The 17,383-nt window shown below is 52.0% G+C and overlaps 1 protein-coding gene across 2 annotated transcripts; it reads left to right on the top strand.

Moving 5' to 3' along the window:
* Positions 1-3,689: 3,689 nt before the first annotated feature.
* On the top strand, positions 3,690-15,423 carry CD40 (CD40 molecule). Of its 2 annotated transcripts, XM_049650656.1 has the most exons (10): positions 3,691-3,812; positions 7,574-7,652; positions 7,986-8,111; positions 8,366-8,512; positions 8,866-8,959; positions 11,537-11,598; positions 13,216-13,302; positions 13,417-13,445; positions 14,050-14,218; positions 14,443-14,533. In XM_049650656.1, exons 1-9 carry the CDS (start codon positions 3,762-3,764, stop codon positions 14,212-14,214), a joined length of 840 nt encoding a protein of 279 aa, XP_049506613.1. In that variant the 5' UTR covers positions 3,691-3,761; the 3' UTR covers positions 14,215-14,218; positions 14,443-14,533. The 2 variants fall into 2 exon arrangements, with proteins under 2 accessions (XP_049506614.1, XP_049506613.1); XM_049650657.1 differs by lacking the exon at positions 14,050-14,218 and having other exon boundaries at positions 3,690-3,812; positions 14,443-15,423.
* The last annotated feature ends 1,960 nt before the right edge of the window (positions 15,424-17,383 follow it).

Here is a 17,383-nt window from a genome sequence, read left to right as displayed (position 1 = left end):
AGCTGAAACCTGAGCCGGACGCCCCCTGTCAGAGGACTGTGCAATGGGGAAGCCCACAGAGATATACTCATGTGCCCCATGAGAAACCATTTGTAAACACTTGCTACTCCAGGTTAGCCCGGGAAACAGGGTCAACCCACAGGGAGGGAGCTACTGTGGAGGGCTCTTCCCATTCCCCCTTTCCCAATTTCAACAAGGGGGAGGGTGCTGGGGCGTGTTTCCAAGCCGGCTAGGCTCCCTCCCCCCCACCCCCCTTTATTCGAACTGGCAGGATCCTGGCTCCAGTCAACCCTTGGATGAGTAAGGGAGAAGACAGAATGAGATTTAAATTGAGTTTGAGAATAAAGCTTTCAAGGATGGAGGTTTAACAACAGAAAGTGATCCAAAAGTAATGCAATCTGCCCAAGATGTCATTAAGGGATGGAAAAGGGAAATTCACCACAGCATAGCTGAAGGTAGAGATTAGGGGGGAAAGCTTCATTATTATGCCCTATCAAGTCGAGTCGCCTCAGTATACCGGTTCCATGAGTAAACAGAATAACTGAAATACAGTGTGGTAGGGCTGGAGGCTTGCTTAGGTAAGCAGCCGCAGGGTTCTGAGAGGGCAAGGGGAGGTAGGTGGGTGCACATTCCAGGGTGGCTGATGCAGAGGGCTTTCTGGGCTTGCAGAGGGCTGATGCAGAGGGCTCTGCTTCAGCACCTGAGCTGAGACTTGAAAGATGAGAAGGGGTTGATCCAATGAAAGGAGAATGGAGAAGGTCTTTCTGGCAGAGGTGGTGGCACAGTCTGGGGCAGAAAGTTGAGGGCAGAAGGAGCCCATGGCCTTGAGGTCCTGTGAGCTTAAGGAGTGAGGGCTCTAGGGAGTTGCTTCAAACCTAAGAGCAACACAATGGGATTTTCATATTAGAATCATCTGCTCCCCAGATTCTGGCTATGTTGTGGACTTGACCTCCAGGCCTGCTTCTTACCCATCCATGTGGCCCTGTGACTGCCCCCCTCCCCACCTCCTGCAAAGGGCATATCTTGTCATTCCAGAATCCTGGGTCCCCACTCCTGGAATGTCCTTTGCCCTACCTTTGAACCCTTCCTAAATAGTTCCCCTCTATGACAGGACTCTGAAATATTGCCATCCTCCCCATAAATCATCTCGCTTTCCTCTTCCAGTATATTTTTCTCAGCCCAGGAGGATTCTATGCCTTCTCTTAGCCTCTCCCCACAGCACATGTCTCCTTGGGATATGCATATACTAAAATATCTTCCCTTTATCTTATCTGGTCTTCACCCCATGGGGCAACCCGAAGGCTACTATTTATTCTTCCACACATTAATTTAAGCAGCTTTAATTACGACTATGATATGTTTTATATAATATAATTAACGTTTTAATTCTGTGTACTTGCTTCCCAAGGCAGTTTTGTGAAGGGCCCAATTTTGGAATCAAGCAAATAAAGAATTAGTAATGGCTGAAGTTATTATAGCAACGCCCTCCCCCCTCCCAAAGGAATTAAAGCTGTGTTTGCTTTTTTTTTTTTTTTTATTTATTTTGGGACAGAGAGAGACAGAGCATGAACGGGGGAGGGGCAGAGAGAGAGGGAGACACAGAATCGGAAACAGGCTCCAGGCTCCGAGCCATCAGCCCAGAGCCTGACGCGGGGCTCGAACTCACGGACCGCGAGATCGTGACCTGGCTGAAGTCGGACGCCCAACCGACTGCGCCACCCAGGCGCCCCTGTGTTTGCTTTTTGAAGTGGGTTAAAAAGGGAAAAGATAGTTTAATATTCTCTTCATCCCAGGCACGTTTGGTGGCTTTCGTGAAGTCCCCTGGACTCTGATTTCAAGCGTTCCTGGGTTATCGGTTTCTGACCACGAGCTTGTGATGTGTTGCGGCTACCAATCAGCTTTGCATCTCCTGCCCCCCACATCCTTCCTGATGGAGGATGTACTGCAAATGAGAAGTTACTGAACCCACTTACTCATTTATTCACTCAGCAAATATGTATTGGTGTCCTATTACGTGCCCCGGACTGGGATGAAGTCAGCCTTGCCTTCAAGGAGCTCACGGTCCAATGGGGCCAGACAGATGGAGTTCTAGTCCAGCAGGCTAATGCTGTGGGAACATGGAGAAGGGGCTAAGGAAGGGGCGCAGGAAGTTAAGAGGAGGTTTAACCAAAGAGAAGGTGAAATTTAAACTGGTTCCAGGAAGGAGAGGGGAAAGAAGGAAACAGCAAGACACAGTAAGAAGACAAGATCGTTTGAACGTGGGGAGAAGGAGAGTATGGTGGAAGCCAGTGTGCATGGGAGGACATGGCAGGGAGTGAGCATGGGGAGACAGGTGGGGGTAGAGTGGAGAAGAGCTTGCTGGGTCAGGAGGAGGGGTTTGGACCATCTTGAGGATGGGGAGCCCAAAGAGGTTATTCAGCAGGGAAGTGTCCAGAGCAGATCAGACCTGGGGTTTGCAAAGAGAATTGCTACAGTATGAACAACGAGAGAAGGAGGGAGTGGGGGACGGTTAGTTAGTTGAGAGTTGCCTGGCCCATAGTAGGGGCTCAAAAGGTACCTAGTGAATGAGGGAGGCTGTTGGGACAGCCCAGGTGAGAGATGATAAGCCTGTGAATCTGTGGTGGAGGTGATGGAAAGGAGGGTGCCCTTGGCAGCAGAAGCCAGGAGGGTGGAGTTAACAGCCTCTTCCTCTCCCATCCTGTCTGATTCCATGCAGCCTGGCCTTTTGGCCTGGCCCGGAAATGCAGAACGTGGGGAGTCGTCACCCCGACAACCAGCTGTCTAGTTCACGCTCCTCACGTTGCACTGGCGACAACCAAAGCTCAAGGGAAGTCAACCCATCAGAAGGAGAGTCTCAGTCAGAATTCAGGGATTCTATGCTGCTGAGTAGACCTTGTTAACACTGGTTGGAGAAGGGCCAGAACCCGGGCAATGTGGGCACAAGGGTGTGTGTGTTTCTGCAGAAGGAAAGAGTCCCGAGTCTCCTGAGATTCTCACGGGGTCCTGCGCTCCCACACAAAGGCTGATGTGCTACTCTAAATGCCTGTCTCCAGGTGACAGATGGGAACGGCGGCGTTGGAATAGAATCTGGTGGAGACGCATGAATGGATGGATGGATGGATGGGGAGGCTGGGACGCTGCATCCACAGGAGGGAATTTCCTTTGAAAGAGAGGGAAACTTTAAGCTGGGAAACTGTTTTCCTTGAAACGCCACCGGAGCCCTCCTCTCCCCCACACCCCAGCTCTGGCCTTCCCGGTTTCTGGGATGCGGGGAACTTCCTCAGGCCTCTGCATCCGCGGTGGGGACACTTTCGGTTCTGCCGGAATTCCCGGAGGCTGCGGGGGGGGGGGGTGGAGAACCGTTGGGGGAGTGTCCCTGGGGCTTCTTCCCAGCACGCGGGGGATCTCTCTTTTCTGCCTTCGCGCTCCGGGAACACTGCTAGCTCCTTGCCTTCTTCAGCTTGGCCTCTGAGTCCCAGGGGCGAGGAGGAAGTGCACTTCCAGGGACCACGCGCCCGCCCCCTCGCCGAAAGCACGACCCTACTCTCCCGGGAGATTCGACTCCTAGGAACGTTCAGGGGAAATCCCGGCGCGCCGCCTAGTCAGGAGCTCCGCCTCCCCCAACGATGCTGGCCGCGATTGGTCCCCGAAGACCCCGCCCATTTCCTGGGCGGGCACGCGTGGGGTGGGGCACGGGCCGAGGGAGTTACTACGCGCGCAGTGCCCGCACCCGTACTCCGCCGCTAGGTACTCACCTCGCCATGGTTCTTCTGCCTGTGCGCTGTCTCCTCTGGGGCTGCGTGTTGACCGCCGTAAGTTGAGTTTCTGCTCCGACCCGACAGGGGATTTGGGGATTTGAGAGTGGAGAATGGGAAGAGAAGCAATATTTCGGGGAAGGGAACTTCCTAGCTGATTTTGGGGGATAGAAGACGGGGTAGAAGGTGCGTAAGGTACCCCGGGTCCCGGCTGCTTCTGTGTCATCCCAGGTTGGGGTCCCAGGTAGCACCAAGAGGGCGCGTGGTGGGGGGAGCACTGCAGGAAACGTGCACCTGCGGCGTGGACGGGGTTGGGATTTTGGGAGACTCAAGCCTTTATTTGGTCGGGAAGCTGGAGTCCGGGTTTGCCTCAGAGGCTGGCCACGCGGAGACTGCTGAGGGGTTTCAGAGATGAGAAGGGAGGCCGGGCAAGGGCAGGGGCGGGTCTGGCAGGTTTCCTGTCCCTTTAACATTGTGGACAGATGGCAGGCAGGCTCTGTGAGCGGTTATCATGTCCTGGCCCCCTGGGGCCGCCTTCTTGCGGGGTATCTTGTGGGAACAAGGGTGGGTGCAGAGGCCCACGTACTTCTTTGAGAAGGCAAGGGGTTTTTAACACTCCCACCCCACCTCGACCCCCAAATCCTGGGTGATCCAACCTAGGAGGAATACCCAAGGCTGTGTCTCTGCCTCTTGAATTTAAGATGACATAGAGGACCCCTGGGGGAGATGAATAATTCATGGGACCCAAGGAGGGGTGAGGAGACCAGCAGGGGTTTCTCCAGGCACCAGAAAGTCTCAGTTATGCCCAACCAAGCACATCTCCGGGATTTTCAGAGGCCCACACTTGACTCACTTTTTGTTCAAATGTATTTTTGTAGTTCCTCATTCTGGAGGCTGGGAATCCCCCCAAGTACCTGCCGCTCTCATTCCAACTTCTCCGGCCTCCCCCTGCTTTCAAGGGCTGTAGTTTCTGGCATGAAGTCTGGTCAGGAAAGACCCATGGAGGCGTAGGGGAGGGGAGTCAGCAGCAAGGGAAGAGACCAGTTGGGGAAGCTGCTTTTGTCCCAGAACTTTCATTTTCACTCTAAGCAATGGTTCTTAGGGAGAAGGGAGGTGGGGGGGGGGCGGGGCGGTGTTGGAGCTAGTGAGAGGAGGAAGAGGGCTCTTGTAGGAGGATTGGAGGGAGAGCCAGGGGATTCAGGAAGAAGGGTGGTCTGGGCTTCTCAAGAGCACACTACCAGGTCTGGCGCCAGGTAGATACTGGGTTGTGACAATAGCAGGGACTGTTTTTGAGAGCTTCCTTTGTGTCAGGCTCCGAGCAAAATGCTTTACATGCATTCTTGGTCTGATTTTTTTGACTCCCCCATTGTACAGATGAGCAAACAGAGGCTCAGAGAGAAGGAAGAACTTGCCAGGGTTCTCACAGCTAGGTGGAACCTGGATATAAATCTATGTCTGCCTGATTCCCACGCCCGCCTCCCCAAGCCTAGGTCCAGAGCTGCTTTGTCAGAAGGATTAGAGCTATGGAGTGGGAGCTGGAGATTGACAAACTTTCAGAGAAGAAGCCGTATTTCTCATAGGTTTGAAAATGGCATAAAGGACTTTCGTTGCCCTGGGAGTCTAGTGGGAAAGTCCACAGGGTTGTAGGAAGAACATTCACAGGATGTAGTGGTGGAGGCAACAGACCTTCATACTTCCTTCTCCATTTGGAGTAAGATTCACTTCTGTAGGTAATTTTCTCACTGAATGAGAGCCACCAATTAGGCAGAATCCTGGACAGCCAGCCAGTTAGCCAGGGCGGTAGTCATCCAAACAGATATTCACATATATATGATAATTAAAAGTGCCTTTTAATGAGCACCTCCTATGTTCTAGCTGCCGTGCCAGGCCATATACATATATTCATTCTGATTTTCACAACCGAATCTGTGGGGCAGGCATTACTCCCATTTTAGAGATGCGGAAACTGAGGCTAAGAGACAACATAACTAGTAAGTGTTATGACGTCAAGATTGCAGCCTTACACTGTTGGATTCTCAATCCTGTGCTCTTTTCACTGGCTCTTTCCCAAGTGTGGCATGATTTTAGGGAGCACAAGGGTACGGGACTAAACAACATAGATTTACTTTACAGTTCTGTTAAAATCCTCCTTTTTTTCAAGGAGGAGGTCTTTGGAGCTAGAATATAGTTAAAACCTCTCCAGCATTTGCTAATCCTCCTTTTTTTATTATTTCTTTATTTCTTTATTTTTAAAATTATTTATTTATTTTATTTGAGAGAGAGAGAGAGAGAGAGAGCGAGAGCATGAGCAGGGGAGAGGGGCAGAGGGAGAGGGAAAGACAATCTTGAGCAGGTTACTGCCCAGCACTGGTTCCACTCTCAGTGCTGACCCCATGTGGGGCTCAATCCCACAACACTGAGCTGAGCCGAAATCAAGAGTCAGTCACTCAACTGACTGGGCCACCCAGGTGCCCCTTTAATCCCCCTTTTTGAAACAAAAGCCAAGGTCAGCAAGCAAAGCAACCGGCTGGGTTTTAATAACATTGTTTTGCTTCTGTTGAATATATTTTTAGGGTTGCCTTTTATTTATGAGAAGTGATACTGGTTCTTCTCTGATGGCAACGCTACAAGGTTTACATTTAAAATAAATGTATTCAGGGGCACCTGGGTGGCTCAGTTGGTTAACTGTCCAACTTCCACTCAGGTCACCATCTCATGGTTCGTGATTTGGAGCCCTGCATTGGGCTCGCTGCTGTCGGCGTAGAGCCTGCTTCGGATCCTCTGTCTCCTCCTCTTCTCTGCCCCTCCCCTGCTCGTGTTCTCTCTCTCTCTCTCAAAAATAAATAAGCATTAAAAAGAAATAAAATAAGGGGTGCCTGGGTGACTCAGTCAGTTGGGCGTCTGACTCTTGAGTTCAGCTCAGGTCACGATCTCATGGTTTGTGAGTACGAGCCCTGCATCGGGCTCTGCACTGATGGTGCGGAGCCTGCTTGGGATTCTCTCTCCCCCATCCCCTCCTTCTATCCCTCCCCCGCTTATACGAGCGTGCGCATTCTCTCTCTCAAAATAAATAAATAAAATAAACTTAAAAATAAATAAAAATCACAATGGTTAACAAATAAAACAAATGTACTTAAATTAATGGTACCTGGATGGAGTAAAAAAATAGTGCAGTTGACGGAGAGGGGGAGTATTGACAGCTGAGTTCTTATCCAGATTCTATCACTGTGTGACCCTGGGCAGGTGACCCAACCTCCCTGGTCCTTAGCCTTACCATTTGTAAAGCAAAAAAGTTGGATTTTTTTTCCTTCCAGCTTCACAGTCCTGGCATTTCACGAGAGAGGGGTTGGATAATCAGATGATGAGGGTTTGGAGAGGGGAAAGGGGTGGGGAGCAGAAGAATTGAAGGAAGCGGCCAAGTGCTAAATATAGCCCCAGCCAGGCCTAGGACCAGCTGCCTAGCCAGCCTCAGGACGCCAGGGGAGGTACCGGAGCCCTCGTGTGCTCCTGGGTGTTTGGGAAGCGGAAAGACTCAGGCGTCAAGCCAAAAGGAAGATCTGTTTAGTGCCGAGAATATTGCGATGTCCCAGTGCAATCGCTTTGTAAAATGCCAGACCGATCCTCTGGGTGCTTTTATAATCACGTCAGTTGGCAGTTTAGTTAAAAACAAACACACCAAGTAATATGCAGGCTCCAGTTTTCTGCTTTGGACTTCCACTTCAGTTCTAACCTCTGTGCTGGCTGACTTCCACCTTCCTGCCACAGAGGCTGCAGTAGAGATTTCAAGATCCCCTCAAATCGTCCAATTCTGTTTTTAGGTCCACCCAGAACCACGCACGACGTGCAGAGAAAACCAGTACCTGATAAACAGTCGGTGCTGTGATAAGTGCCAGCCAGGTGAGCGGCCGACCCTCTAGCCCCACAGCGGGACCCTTCCTGGCTTCCTGGTGGGTGCAGGCCCCGTGTGTCAACTGTAAACTCGAGTCTCAAATGACCCCTGGGATTTTCCCCATCCCCGCCCTGCAGCCAGAATGTCCTGGGTCCCCTCTCTGCCTACCCGGGAGTGGGGCTCCTATCTCTCCCATGTCCCCCACCAGACTATGAAGTCTAGAAGGGTCCGAGACTGTCATCTTTGAATCCCCTGCCCTAAAACGCAGCCTGATCAGTTTTTGATAAATGTCTTGACTCATTGAGCCGTCTGGAGCTGCTTCATTTCCTGATGTTTTCCAGGAAAGAAACTGGTGAATGACTGCACAGAGTTCACCTCCACGGAATGCGTTCCTTGCAAAAAAGGCGAATTCCTAGACACTTGGAACATAGAGAGACACTGTCACCAGCACAAGTACTGCGACCCCAGTGCGTGGGCTGCTGGGGAAGGGGTGCGCGGGGAGTCAGGCTGATAGTCTAACTTATTCCTGACAATGTAGCCGTTGCTTTTTAATAGCCAGGGTCTGTTCTGATTGGTTGGAGTCTGGGTTGTACCTGTTGTTAAATAATTTGATTCCTATCCCTACTTGGAAGAGGGTCTGATAAAAGCAGGAAGTGTGAGGGGCAGATCCCCCAAGCATGGCTCGTAAGGGGTCCCCATCCTTCCTGCCATCTCTGCTCAGACCAAGGGCTCCAGGTCCAGAGGGAAGGCACCTCAGAAACTGACACCACTTGCACATGTGACGAAGGTCTACACTGTACCAGCGACGCCTGTGAAAGCTGCATCCAGCACACCCTGTGCCCCCCTGGCCTTGGGGTCAAGCAGGTTGGTAAGTGGCCTGTCTGGGAATTGGCTCTGCGGGCAGGAGAGAGGAGCTGACACTCACGGTGAGGGATTGGGCAGTGGGCGCTCGGTCTCGGAGGTGGAGGGGCCACCCTGCATTGGTATCTCTGCTTGGTGAGCAGGAAATGGCACCTTTCTTGTCCTGCCTCCAGCCCTGGGTATCTGCCTTGGTTGGGCAGTGGGAGGAGGCTTCTTAGGGGCTGCAGCAGTCGGGGAAGCTCTGTGCTGGGGGACAGCACTTGACGTAGATAGTTCTTCTGGCCCTTCCTGTCCACCTGTTTCCTTGAGAGTCGGGTGGGTGGTCCCCTGTGATGATGAAAGCCATCTCCTCCCTTCCAGCTACAGGGGTTTCTGATACCACCTGCCATCCGTGCCCAGCCGGCTTCTTCTCCAATGTGTCATCTGCTTCGGAAAAGTGTCACCCTTGGACGAGGTACAAGGATTCACCCCTTGTTTCCTGCCCTAAGAGGGGTGTGGGACTACTTCTATTCTATCCGGCCACCTGTCCTTCGGCCCCTGCTCCCCATGTCCACACACTTGTGCATATAGAGAACTTCTAGAGTGTCCACATGGTTGACCAAAAGGCCACTTTTCAGCATTTTTTTTTTTTTTTCTGCTCTGTCTTGGCGGTAACAGATACTGCTGACCTCTTGATCTTCATGAAACTCCCTTCTTGGGGGCACCAGGACACCTTTCTTGCTTTCCTTCTACTTCTCCTCTGCTCCTCCTAACTGATTTCCTTGACCTTTGTTCTAGGCTCTACTCCCCAATCACTTTGCCCGCCTCCCCCGGGCATCTCATCCGTATCCATGGTTCCCAATCAACATCTATTGTCTGGATCTGTCTCCTGGGTCCAAGACAGTAACATGCCACCACCAAGGGTCCAACCCCACGCAGTTGACCCACAGGCACCAGATGGACTCACTTGCCCGCCCCTCTCACCCTCTGGGAAGACACGCACTTGTGTTTGGGCACTTGTCCCGTGGTCCCTCCCTCACCTCCAAGCCCACATCAGGAACCAGGTCCTGTCTATCTAGCCTTCCAAATGTTTTGGGATTCCCTTTCTCTCCAGTGGTCATCCCTGTGGTCTGGATGGTGCCTTCACCTCCTCACCAGCCTCCCTGCCTCCGGTCTCTCCTCTTCAGCTGCGTCTCTATCCTCTTGCCAAAGCGAGCTTTCTAGTTTATTTCAAATCATGGTGCTCCCTATTTAAAAGGCTTCGTGACTCCTTATGCCTTTAGGATGAAACGCAGACTCCTTCACCTGCTCCCCTAACTTGCGGCACCATTTCCTGACTTTTCCCCACATGCTACTTGCGATGCCCTCAATGTGCTGTTTGTCCTCTTGCATCAAACTCTCCTGCCTGGAATACCCTTAAACACCTGCCCAGTTACTTTTTACATTTAATTAAAAAAAAAAAAAAAAAAAAACGGGTAAGAGAGGCTCATGAAACACAAGGCACGAGAGAGCCTATGGTGATGAGTTTCTGTTCCTTGGCCACTCAGTTCTCCTCCCTGGAAGCAGCTCTTCCCCCTGTGTGTCCTGCCAGAGAGTCTATGTACAAATAAATAAATGCACACGCATGCAAACACGTATTTTCCACACAAATACTAGCATCTCGTATATACTTTGTTATTTGTTTACTGTCTGCCTTGCTCCACTGCAGATTCCTTCAATGTAGGGACTTGGCCTTTTTTTTTTTTCTTCCGGTGATGCATTCCTTATGCCTAGAACAGTGTCCATGCATATAGTAAGTGCTCAATTAATCTTTACCGATAAATGTTGAATGATAACTGGGGGTACCTTGGTTAATAAAATCAGAGCCCTGAGTTCCAGCCTCACTGCAGCTTAGAAAGTGTGCGACCCTCTGAGCCTCAGTGCCGTCACTTGGAGAATGGGAATGACCTTCATCTCACAAGGCATGAGGAAAAGACATGTAGGGGTCCCTTGTAGACACCTAAGCATTCTTATGTATGTGCTTTCTTTGAAGCTTCTCACCCTTTTCCCACTTTAGATGTTTTTTTTCTTCGTGGTGTCCTTTTCTATCCGTTCCTCCCCACCCCTCCAGCGACCACATCTTCATCATCCCATATTGAGACCCCTGCGCAGGCCTCCCAGCTGTCCACTCTTCCATAATTTCTCCTCCTGCAAGCTCTCGGGCCAAGCGAGTCCTCTCACTGTTGGGGCGTCTGGTTGGGTGCTGATGTGACTTCCCAGCTGAATCCAGTTGAAACCTTCATGGCTGATTACCGGTGATCTGGTTCTAAAGACCCAATTTTCCATAGTTTCCTAATACTGTTTGGCACGCCCCCCTCCCCCACCTAATCCCTCAAATCACATTGTCCTGCTTCAGCTAGAGTGTTCTGCTGCTCTAAGTTTACATCCTTCAGGGCCGCTCAGATCGCCCTTCCCTAGGGAAGTCTTTCTGGACGAGCCTTTAACCCAGAGATTCTCAACTGAGCGATTTTTCTCCCCAGGGGACATCTGGCAATATCTGGAGACGTTTTGGTTGTCACAACTGAGGAGGGGCCGCTACTGGCAACTAGTGGGTGGAGGCCGGGGGTGTTGCTGAGTGTCCTACGGTGCACAGGACAGTCCCACAACAGAGAGTTATGTGGCCCCACACGTCAGTAGTGCTGAGGCTGAGAAGCCCTGCCTTAAACTGAATTCATCACCCCTCTATTCCAGCCACTGTGGGCTTTGTCTCCCCTTCTCTGAACGATTCCCAGTTCACTTTGACCTATGTGACAAACTTTGGCCTATTATTCCTCCTTGAAGATGCGCAATAATGTTTTCTCTGCACTCATGACTTCCCTAAGAACAGAGTCTGTGTCATTCCCATAATAACCAGCACAGGGGATTGCACACAATACGTGCTCAGTGAACCTGAACTTTTGGTTTTGATGGTCTCCCTCCGGGGTTGGAAATCTTACTGTTGGGGAAATGTAATGTCTCTTTCTCTCACTGTGTGTCTATGTGTGCACATGTGCGTGCACCTGTCTGTGCACAGGTGTGAGACCAAAGGCCTGGTGGAGCTTCAGGCGGGGACCAACAAGACGGATGCTGTCTGCGGTGAGTCTTAGAGAAGGCACTCTGGCAGCAGGCCGGGAAGGTGGCGAGCTGACAGGGGGCGCAGGGTCGCACAGAGACACCTGGTGCGGAAAGAGAGAGGTGAAGTGAGAGGAGGCAGTTTGGGATTGAGGTGTCCTAGCTTTGCCACTTACCTGCGGAGCCTGGGCAAGTCCCCTCCCCACTCTGAGCCTCAGTTTCTTCATCGGTGAAATGGGCTGATGACACCACTTTCCTTCGTTGGTTGGGGGGAGTGCCTGGCATGGGTTCCTGCACTTTGGAGATACTCCACCCTGCATTTCAACACCAGCGTGGGCGTGCCACTGTTTCCTCTCAGAGCCTTGGTTTTGATTTTATAACGAGGAGGTTGGCCTACAGTAGCACAGGCCATAGGCCCAAATAGCTGCAGGGACTAGGCAGGTCATGTTAATGAGCAAAAGAGTCAGGGGTAAGAAAAATAAACTCTGTTTCTTCTTCAGACCCACTTTCCTCTTGGCAGGGCTGGGACTGGAGCGAGGTGAGCGAGGCAGGCAGGTGGGCAGGCAGAAAATGCAATAACGTTAGATACATTTTTTTTTTAAAAAACAAAGCTAATGTAAAAAAAAAGTCTAGAAAGAATACAATATCAAAATTTACATAAAAACATGACCCAACCCTGCCTCACTTGCCTCAGCCTAATCCCAGCCCTGGTTGTAATAAAACTTTATTTAATGTTTATTTATTTTTGAGACGGAGACAGAGCATGAGCGGGGGAGGGGCAGAGAGAGAGGGAGACACAGAATCCAAAGCAGGCTCCAGGCTCTGAGCTGTCAGCACAGAGCCCGACGCGGGGCTCGAACTCATGGACTGTGAGAATCATGACCTGAGCTGAAGTCAGATGCTCAACCGACTGAGCCACCCAGGCACCCCCAACAAAACTTTATTTAAAAAACAGACATCTGTTGACGCCTGGCTGGCTCAGCTGGTAAAGCATGTGACTCTTGATCTCAGGGTCATGAGCTCAAGCCCCATATCGGGCATGGAGCCTGCTCAGTTAAAAAAATAAAATAAATAAAAAAATAAATAAAAATAAAAATAAAATAAAAAGGAGGCAGCCAGCCTGTGGGCCACAGCTTGTTGATATGATTTTTCAAAACATGACATTAAAACATTATTCTTCTTGATTACTGAGGTTTTTTGGTGTTCCCTTAAATTTTGTTGCAAGGTGAATGTCTCACTTGCCTTCCCCTAGTTGCTGCCATGCATCTTGGTCTTTTTTTTTTTTCATTTTCCCATTTAGGATAGAGACTTCGGTACAGGAAACCCTTTACTTTCCCCTCCATCTATAACAAAGGCAGCAATGCAGACATCAATGTCGATGGACCTCAGCATTGGGCAGGGAGTAGGGAGGCAAGGGGCGTGTGGGGAGCCGGGAGAGACAGCTGTATCGCTACTCAGTGCTGGTCACCCTAAACACATCTGGCCACATTTTGTCAGGGCCACCTGTTTGAATCCTGTGATACAGCTGAGCTCAGACACTGGAGCATTTGAGAGTCCGGCAAGGGACAGAGCAGCTTGAGGCACGGGGGTAGGGGGGCCGCTGCGGGTGGGAGGCCGTCCCCGAAGTCTTGATTTCTCCAGGTTTCCAGGATCGGATAAGAGCCCTGGTGGTGATCCCCATCACGATGGTGGTCCTGCTTGCTGTCTTGTTGGTGTCTGCCTATATCAGTGAGTCCCCAGGTGGGGAGGTGATGAGGGAAGGGGGAGAGATTGGCTTTGCCAACTCCCCATCCCATTTGGTTTTTTCCTTCTCTCTCTCTCTCTCTCTCTCTCTCTCTCTAGGAAAGGTGACCAAGAAGCCAGAGAATAAGGTAGGTCAACCCTGGGCACCGGCTGAGGGTTTTGGCAAACTGGAAAGAAAGCCTGATTCATTGTTGCCTCTATGGCAGTAACACTGATTCAGGGTCTGCCCCTGTGGCCAGTGGGGAGGCGGCAGGACTGGCTCCTCTCCCCCCCCCCCCCAACCCCTCCCCCCCACGATGCCCTCGCCCCCAGTGCTGGCCGGAGGGCTCTTCCCGTTCACTCCCCTGTACCACCAAATTCCGGCACCTCCGGAGCTCACCTCCCCACAGAACAGCCCTGGCACCGCTGGTAAAATCTGACATTTGCTGTTCCTTCCCGGCATTTGATACGTGGGGAACCACGTCTCTGTGGCCTTGGTCAGCGGTCATGAGGTGGGGCCCCCTCTCCAGCCCCCCTGCTCCTTGGATCCAAAGCCTCCCGCTCTGGAAGCCTCTTGACACGCTCTGTGTGGCCAGCAGGGGGCAGGAGGCACCCACTGACTCAGCACCGACCCTCCTTTTGGGAAAGGGGAAGGGGCTTCCGTGTGCGTGCGCGCGCGCGCGCGTGCGCGTTTGGGGGGGGGGTCCCCTTCTGCAGGATTGCCGGGGGTAACCTCCCGCCTTGGCTCCCCAGGTCCTCCAGCCTAAGGCTGTGTCGCAGGACCCTGTGGAGGACTTGGAGGTCCTTCCTGTCTCCCTCCACCCCATTGCTCCGGTGCAGGAGACCTTACACGGGTGTCAGCCGGTCACCCAGGAGGACGGCAAAGAGAGCCGCATCTCGGTGCAGGAGAGAGTATGAGGCGGTGTGTGCCCGGGAGTGTGGCGGCATGGGAAACGGGCACGTGGCCGGACAGCCTGGTGCTGCAGAGGGAGAGTGCGGGGCGCCCCCGGCCTGCACCCCTGTGGTGCAGAAACAGAACCTTCCACCCCGCCCTGGAGCCCACTGATCCCCCGACTTGCTTGTAAAGGCGGAGGCAAAACTTTTGGGGGGCCGTGTAGGAATATCCACCAAAATCCTCCCGTCCAGAGTTCAGTGGCCAGAGATGTATCATGGTGGTTTCGACGAGCCCAGGAAGACGTATACGTGAATATCCGTCGCGGTGTTGTTTGTGACCCTGGACAACTGGAAGCCACTTAATTGTCCAGCAGCAGGGGACTGGCTAAATAAAAGTGTAATATATTTTATACAACAAGATCTCAAGAACACTGTTGTGGAACAACAACAACAAAAAAAGCAGGTGGCAGAATGATGGGTATGAAAACATTTCTTTAAAAACACACACACCCCAACAGCATGATATGTCGTCTGGGGTTATGTGTATGCACAGAACATACCCGTGTATGTGTAGCTATAGCCAGTGTTCAGGAGGATACACAGAAAACGCACGGTTCCAGGAGTTGTAATGTCTGGGTTGGGGAAGAAGGGTTGGCAAAGGGTTAAAGGAAGAATTGGCTGCCCACCCCCCCCCAAACGGAGAGTGAGTTCATACAATGCTTATGTAATTAAAAAGTCATCAAACATGTATAAAGGAAAACGGGGGTGGAAATGCTCGATGACATGAGCTGTTTAACTTACTGTCAGGCTCACAGAATTAGGGCACTTTCTGAGGATAATAACAATGTCCCCAGGCTGCTGTCCTTCCAGGGCGGTTTCCATGTGTGCTCGCATTTGGCGTTGTGTTTTGCAAAGCACTCTCTTCATTTTACTTATGTTCGTCAAAAAACGGCCTTGAGGGCAGCCAGGGTTCCACATCCCTCCCTCTTGAACAGAGGTGAAAATGGAAGCCCAGAGAGGTGAAGCCACTTGCCTGTGGCCACACAGCAATTCTTAGAGATGCCACTCAGAGCTCCCCACTCCCGGTCCTGTGCTGCTGCTTCCAGATCTTCCTGCTCTCTGAAACCTACATCTGTGGCTCCTTCCTGGGGAGCTCCTGGGCCTCCCACTTCCTTCTGACCTCCCGACTGCTACAGGAGCTGCAGCTTCTTGGTCAGATGGTGCCCCCTTCCCCCCCCCCCCCAGCAGTATCTGAGGATAAAAATAAACCATCCTGTTCTCTTTTCCTGCTGTGCCAACTGAGGGGGAGCCTAGCCAGGAGGAGCAGCAGATGGGGTGGGAGCAGAGGGGAAGGGAGGGGAGGGGAGGAAGGTTGTAGGACGAGGAGAGGGAAGAGCCATGCAAAGCCCCTGCGCAGAGATTCACAGTGAAGATGAGACCGGGCTGGTTTCACCCAGGGATCTCAACCTTTTCCCCAGTACATAGCTGCTTTTGGATTTCCCGTGTGTCCTGCTGGCTGGAGGGTGGGGGTGGAGAGGGCTTATCCTGGATGGAGACTGAGGGCAGCTGCAAGCCGAGAGAGGGGCACCTGGCTTGGCAGGCTTCCCAGAAGGGCTATGAGAACAATTTGGATGCACCAGGTGGAGACGGTTGGTTTAGAAAGCAGAACAGAGTGGTGGCGTCATGGGGGGGGGGGGGGGGGAGCTTTGGGACCTCACCCTTATTCTCTACCTAGAGTCCGAAGACTAGTGTCACTCACTTCTGCGCGTGGCAGTATGGTGGCAAGAGGCAAGAGACCCTCCTCTGTCACCTGCTGTCTGTGTGACCTTGGGTACGTCATTTTCATCTCGGACCAGCTCAGTTTCCTTATCTGGCAAATGGGGATAATACCCATAGCAGATGGTATTGAGTCTTCTTTGTTTTCTCCTGGGTCAGAGGTTTTCAATCTTGAACATGTGCCAGAACCACCTGATCAAAACCTGACTTGCTAAAAGATTGCTGGGCCCCCAGGGCCAGTGTTGGGGTAAGTCTGGATGGAGCTCGGGAATGTGCATTTCTAGCAAGATCCCTAGGTGACGCCAATGCTGCTGGTCCAGGGACCACACTTTGAGAAGTACCGCCCCTCCCTCGGCATTCCTACATTGCTATGTCCAGATGAGCCATGAGTTTCCTATTACAAGCACTGGAGATCGATTGACTTGGGGCTCCCCCCGGTATTGGGTGCAGGTGTGCGGTGGTCAGATCTACCCAGGGGAGTTGATGACCCAGAATACTCTCCACTGAATAGGAATGAAAGGTGGAGAGTAGATGCCCCAGCCTACTACTCGCCCTTGGGAGGGACAAATCTGAAGGCCTCGAGCCCCTGTGCCCCTCTGCCATTGGCTTCCTCCCCCCCCCCCCCCGTCTCACTTCCCCACTCCCCCACTGGTGCTTCTTGATTTCGACCCCGAATAAACTACCTGCATTCCTTCCTTGCCACAGAGTCTGTTTCTGGAAGAGGTTCCCCCTAAGAACCAGCAGAACGCATACATGGGAAGGCACAATTTTGTGTATCTTTGTATAAAGGGAAGGGGTTCTTGGCAACTGTAGCGAGTTCTGGCTTCTCAATGGAGCTCAGCCAGAAACTTTCTGTGTGACCTTGGGAAAGTTACGCTCTGGTTCTGGAAATTTTCCCTCCCGATGTGTGATGAAGGGCTGGTGCCCTAGGAGTTCTAAGGGCCCCGCCAAATCTAAAAATACGTGAAGAAGGTCAACCCGCTGTAGGAGCCGCTCTGGCCTGCGCTTGGAGGAGGGTGGGTGTGAGGCATGTATCAGCCAGAAGGTGGCGCCAACGTAACGTGCGAAGACCCCGGCGGCCGCTTTTCGCGGACTTTCAAGCTGCATCCCACCCTCCCTTTGGAGAAGAGGCCTTTCCTCTCTGGGGCCCCAAAGGCCTGAGCCTCCTGCAACCTGTATTCTGAAACTTCATCCGTTCCCCAGTGGAGGCCTCCCTCTCCACTGCTTCCCCCATTTGACAAGCATCGACTGCATTCTCACTGTGGCCTCATCCCTAGCTAGGGTTGTGCAGTGACCCTAAGAGCGTGCAAGGATCGAGTGCTCACTACGTACTAAGGCACAATGCTAAGAACTTTCTATGCATTGTCTTAGTGTGTAGGGCGACCCTATGTAACGCACAGTCTCATAACCCATTTTA

This window comes from Panthera uncia, assembly GCF_023721935.1.
Source record: "Panthera uncia isolate 11264 chromosome A3 unlocalized genomic scaffold, Puncia_PCG_1.0 HiC_scaffold_11, whole genome shotgun sequence".
NCBI classification, from domain to species: domain Eukaryota; kingdom Metazoa; phylum Chordata; class Mammalia; order Carnivora; family Felidae; genus Panthera; species Panthera uncia.
Note: the sequence above shows the minus strand (reverse complement) of the source record. Positions and strands in the feature narration are given on the sequence as shown.

Bases quoted from the DNA above. Each gene is read 5' to 3' on its own strand.
- CD40 (XM_049650656.1), top strand. From the start codon at position 3,762: ATGGTTCTTCTGCCTGTGCGCTGTCTCCTCTGGGGCTGCGTGTTGACC. The intron at 8,513-8,865 runs GTAAGTGGCCTG...CCTCCCTTCCAG, and splicing joins CCTTGGGGTCAAGCAGGTTG to CTACAGGGGTTTCTGATACC. The intron at 8,960-11,536 runs GTACAAGGATTC...GTCTGTGCACAG, and splicing joins AAGTGTCACCCTTGGACGAG to GTGTGAGACCAAAGGCCTGG.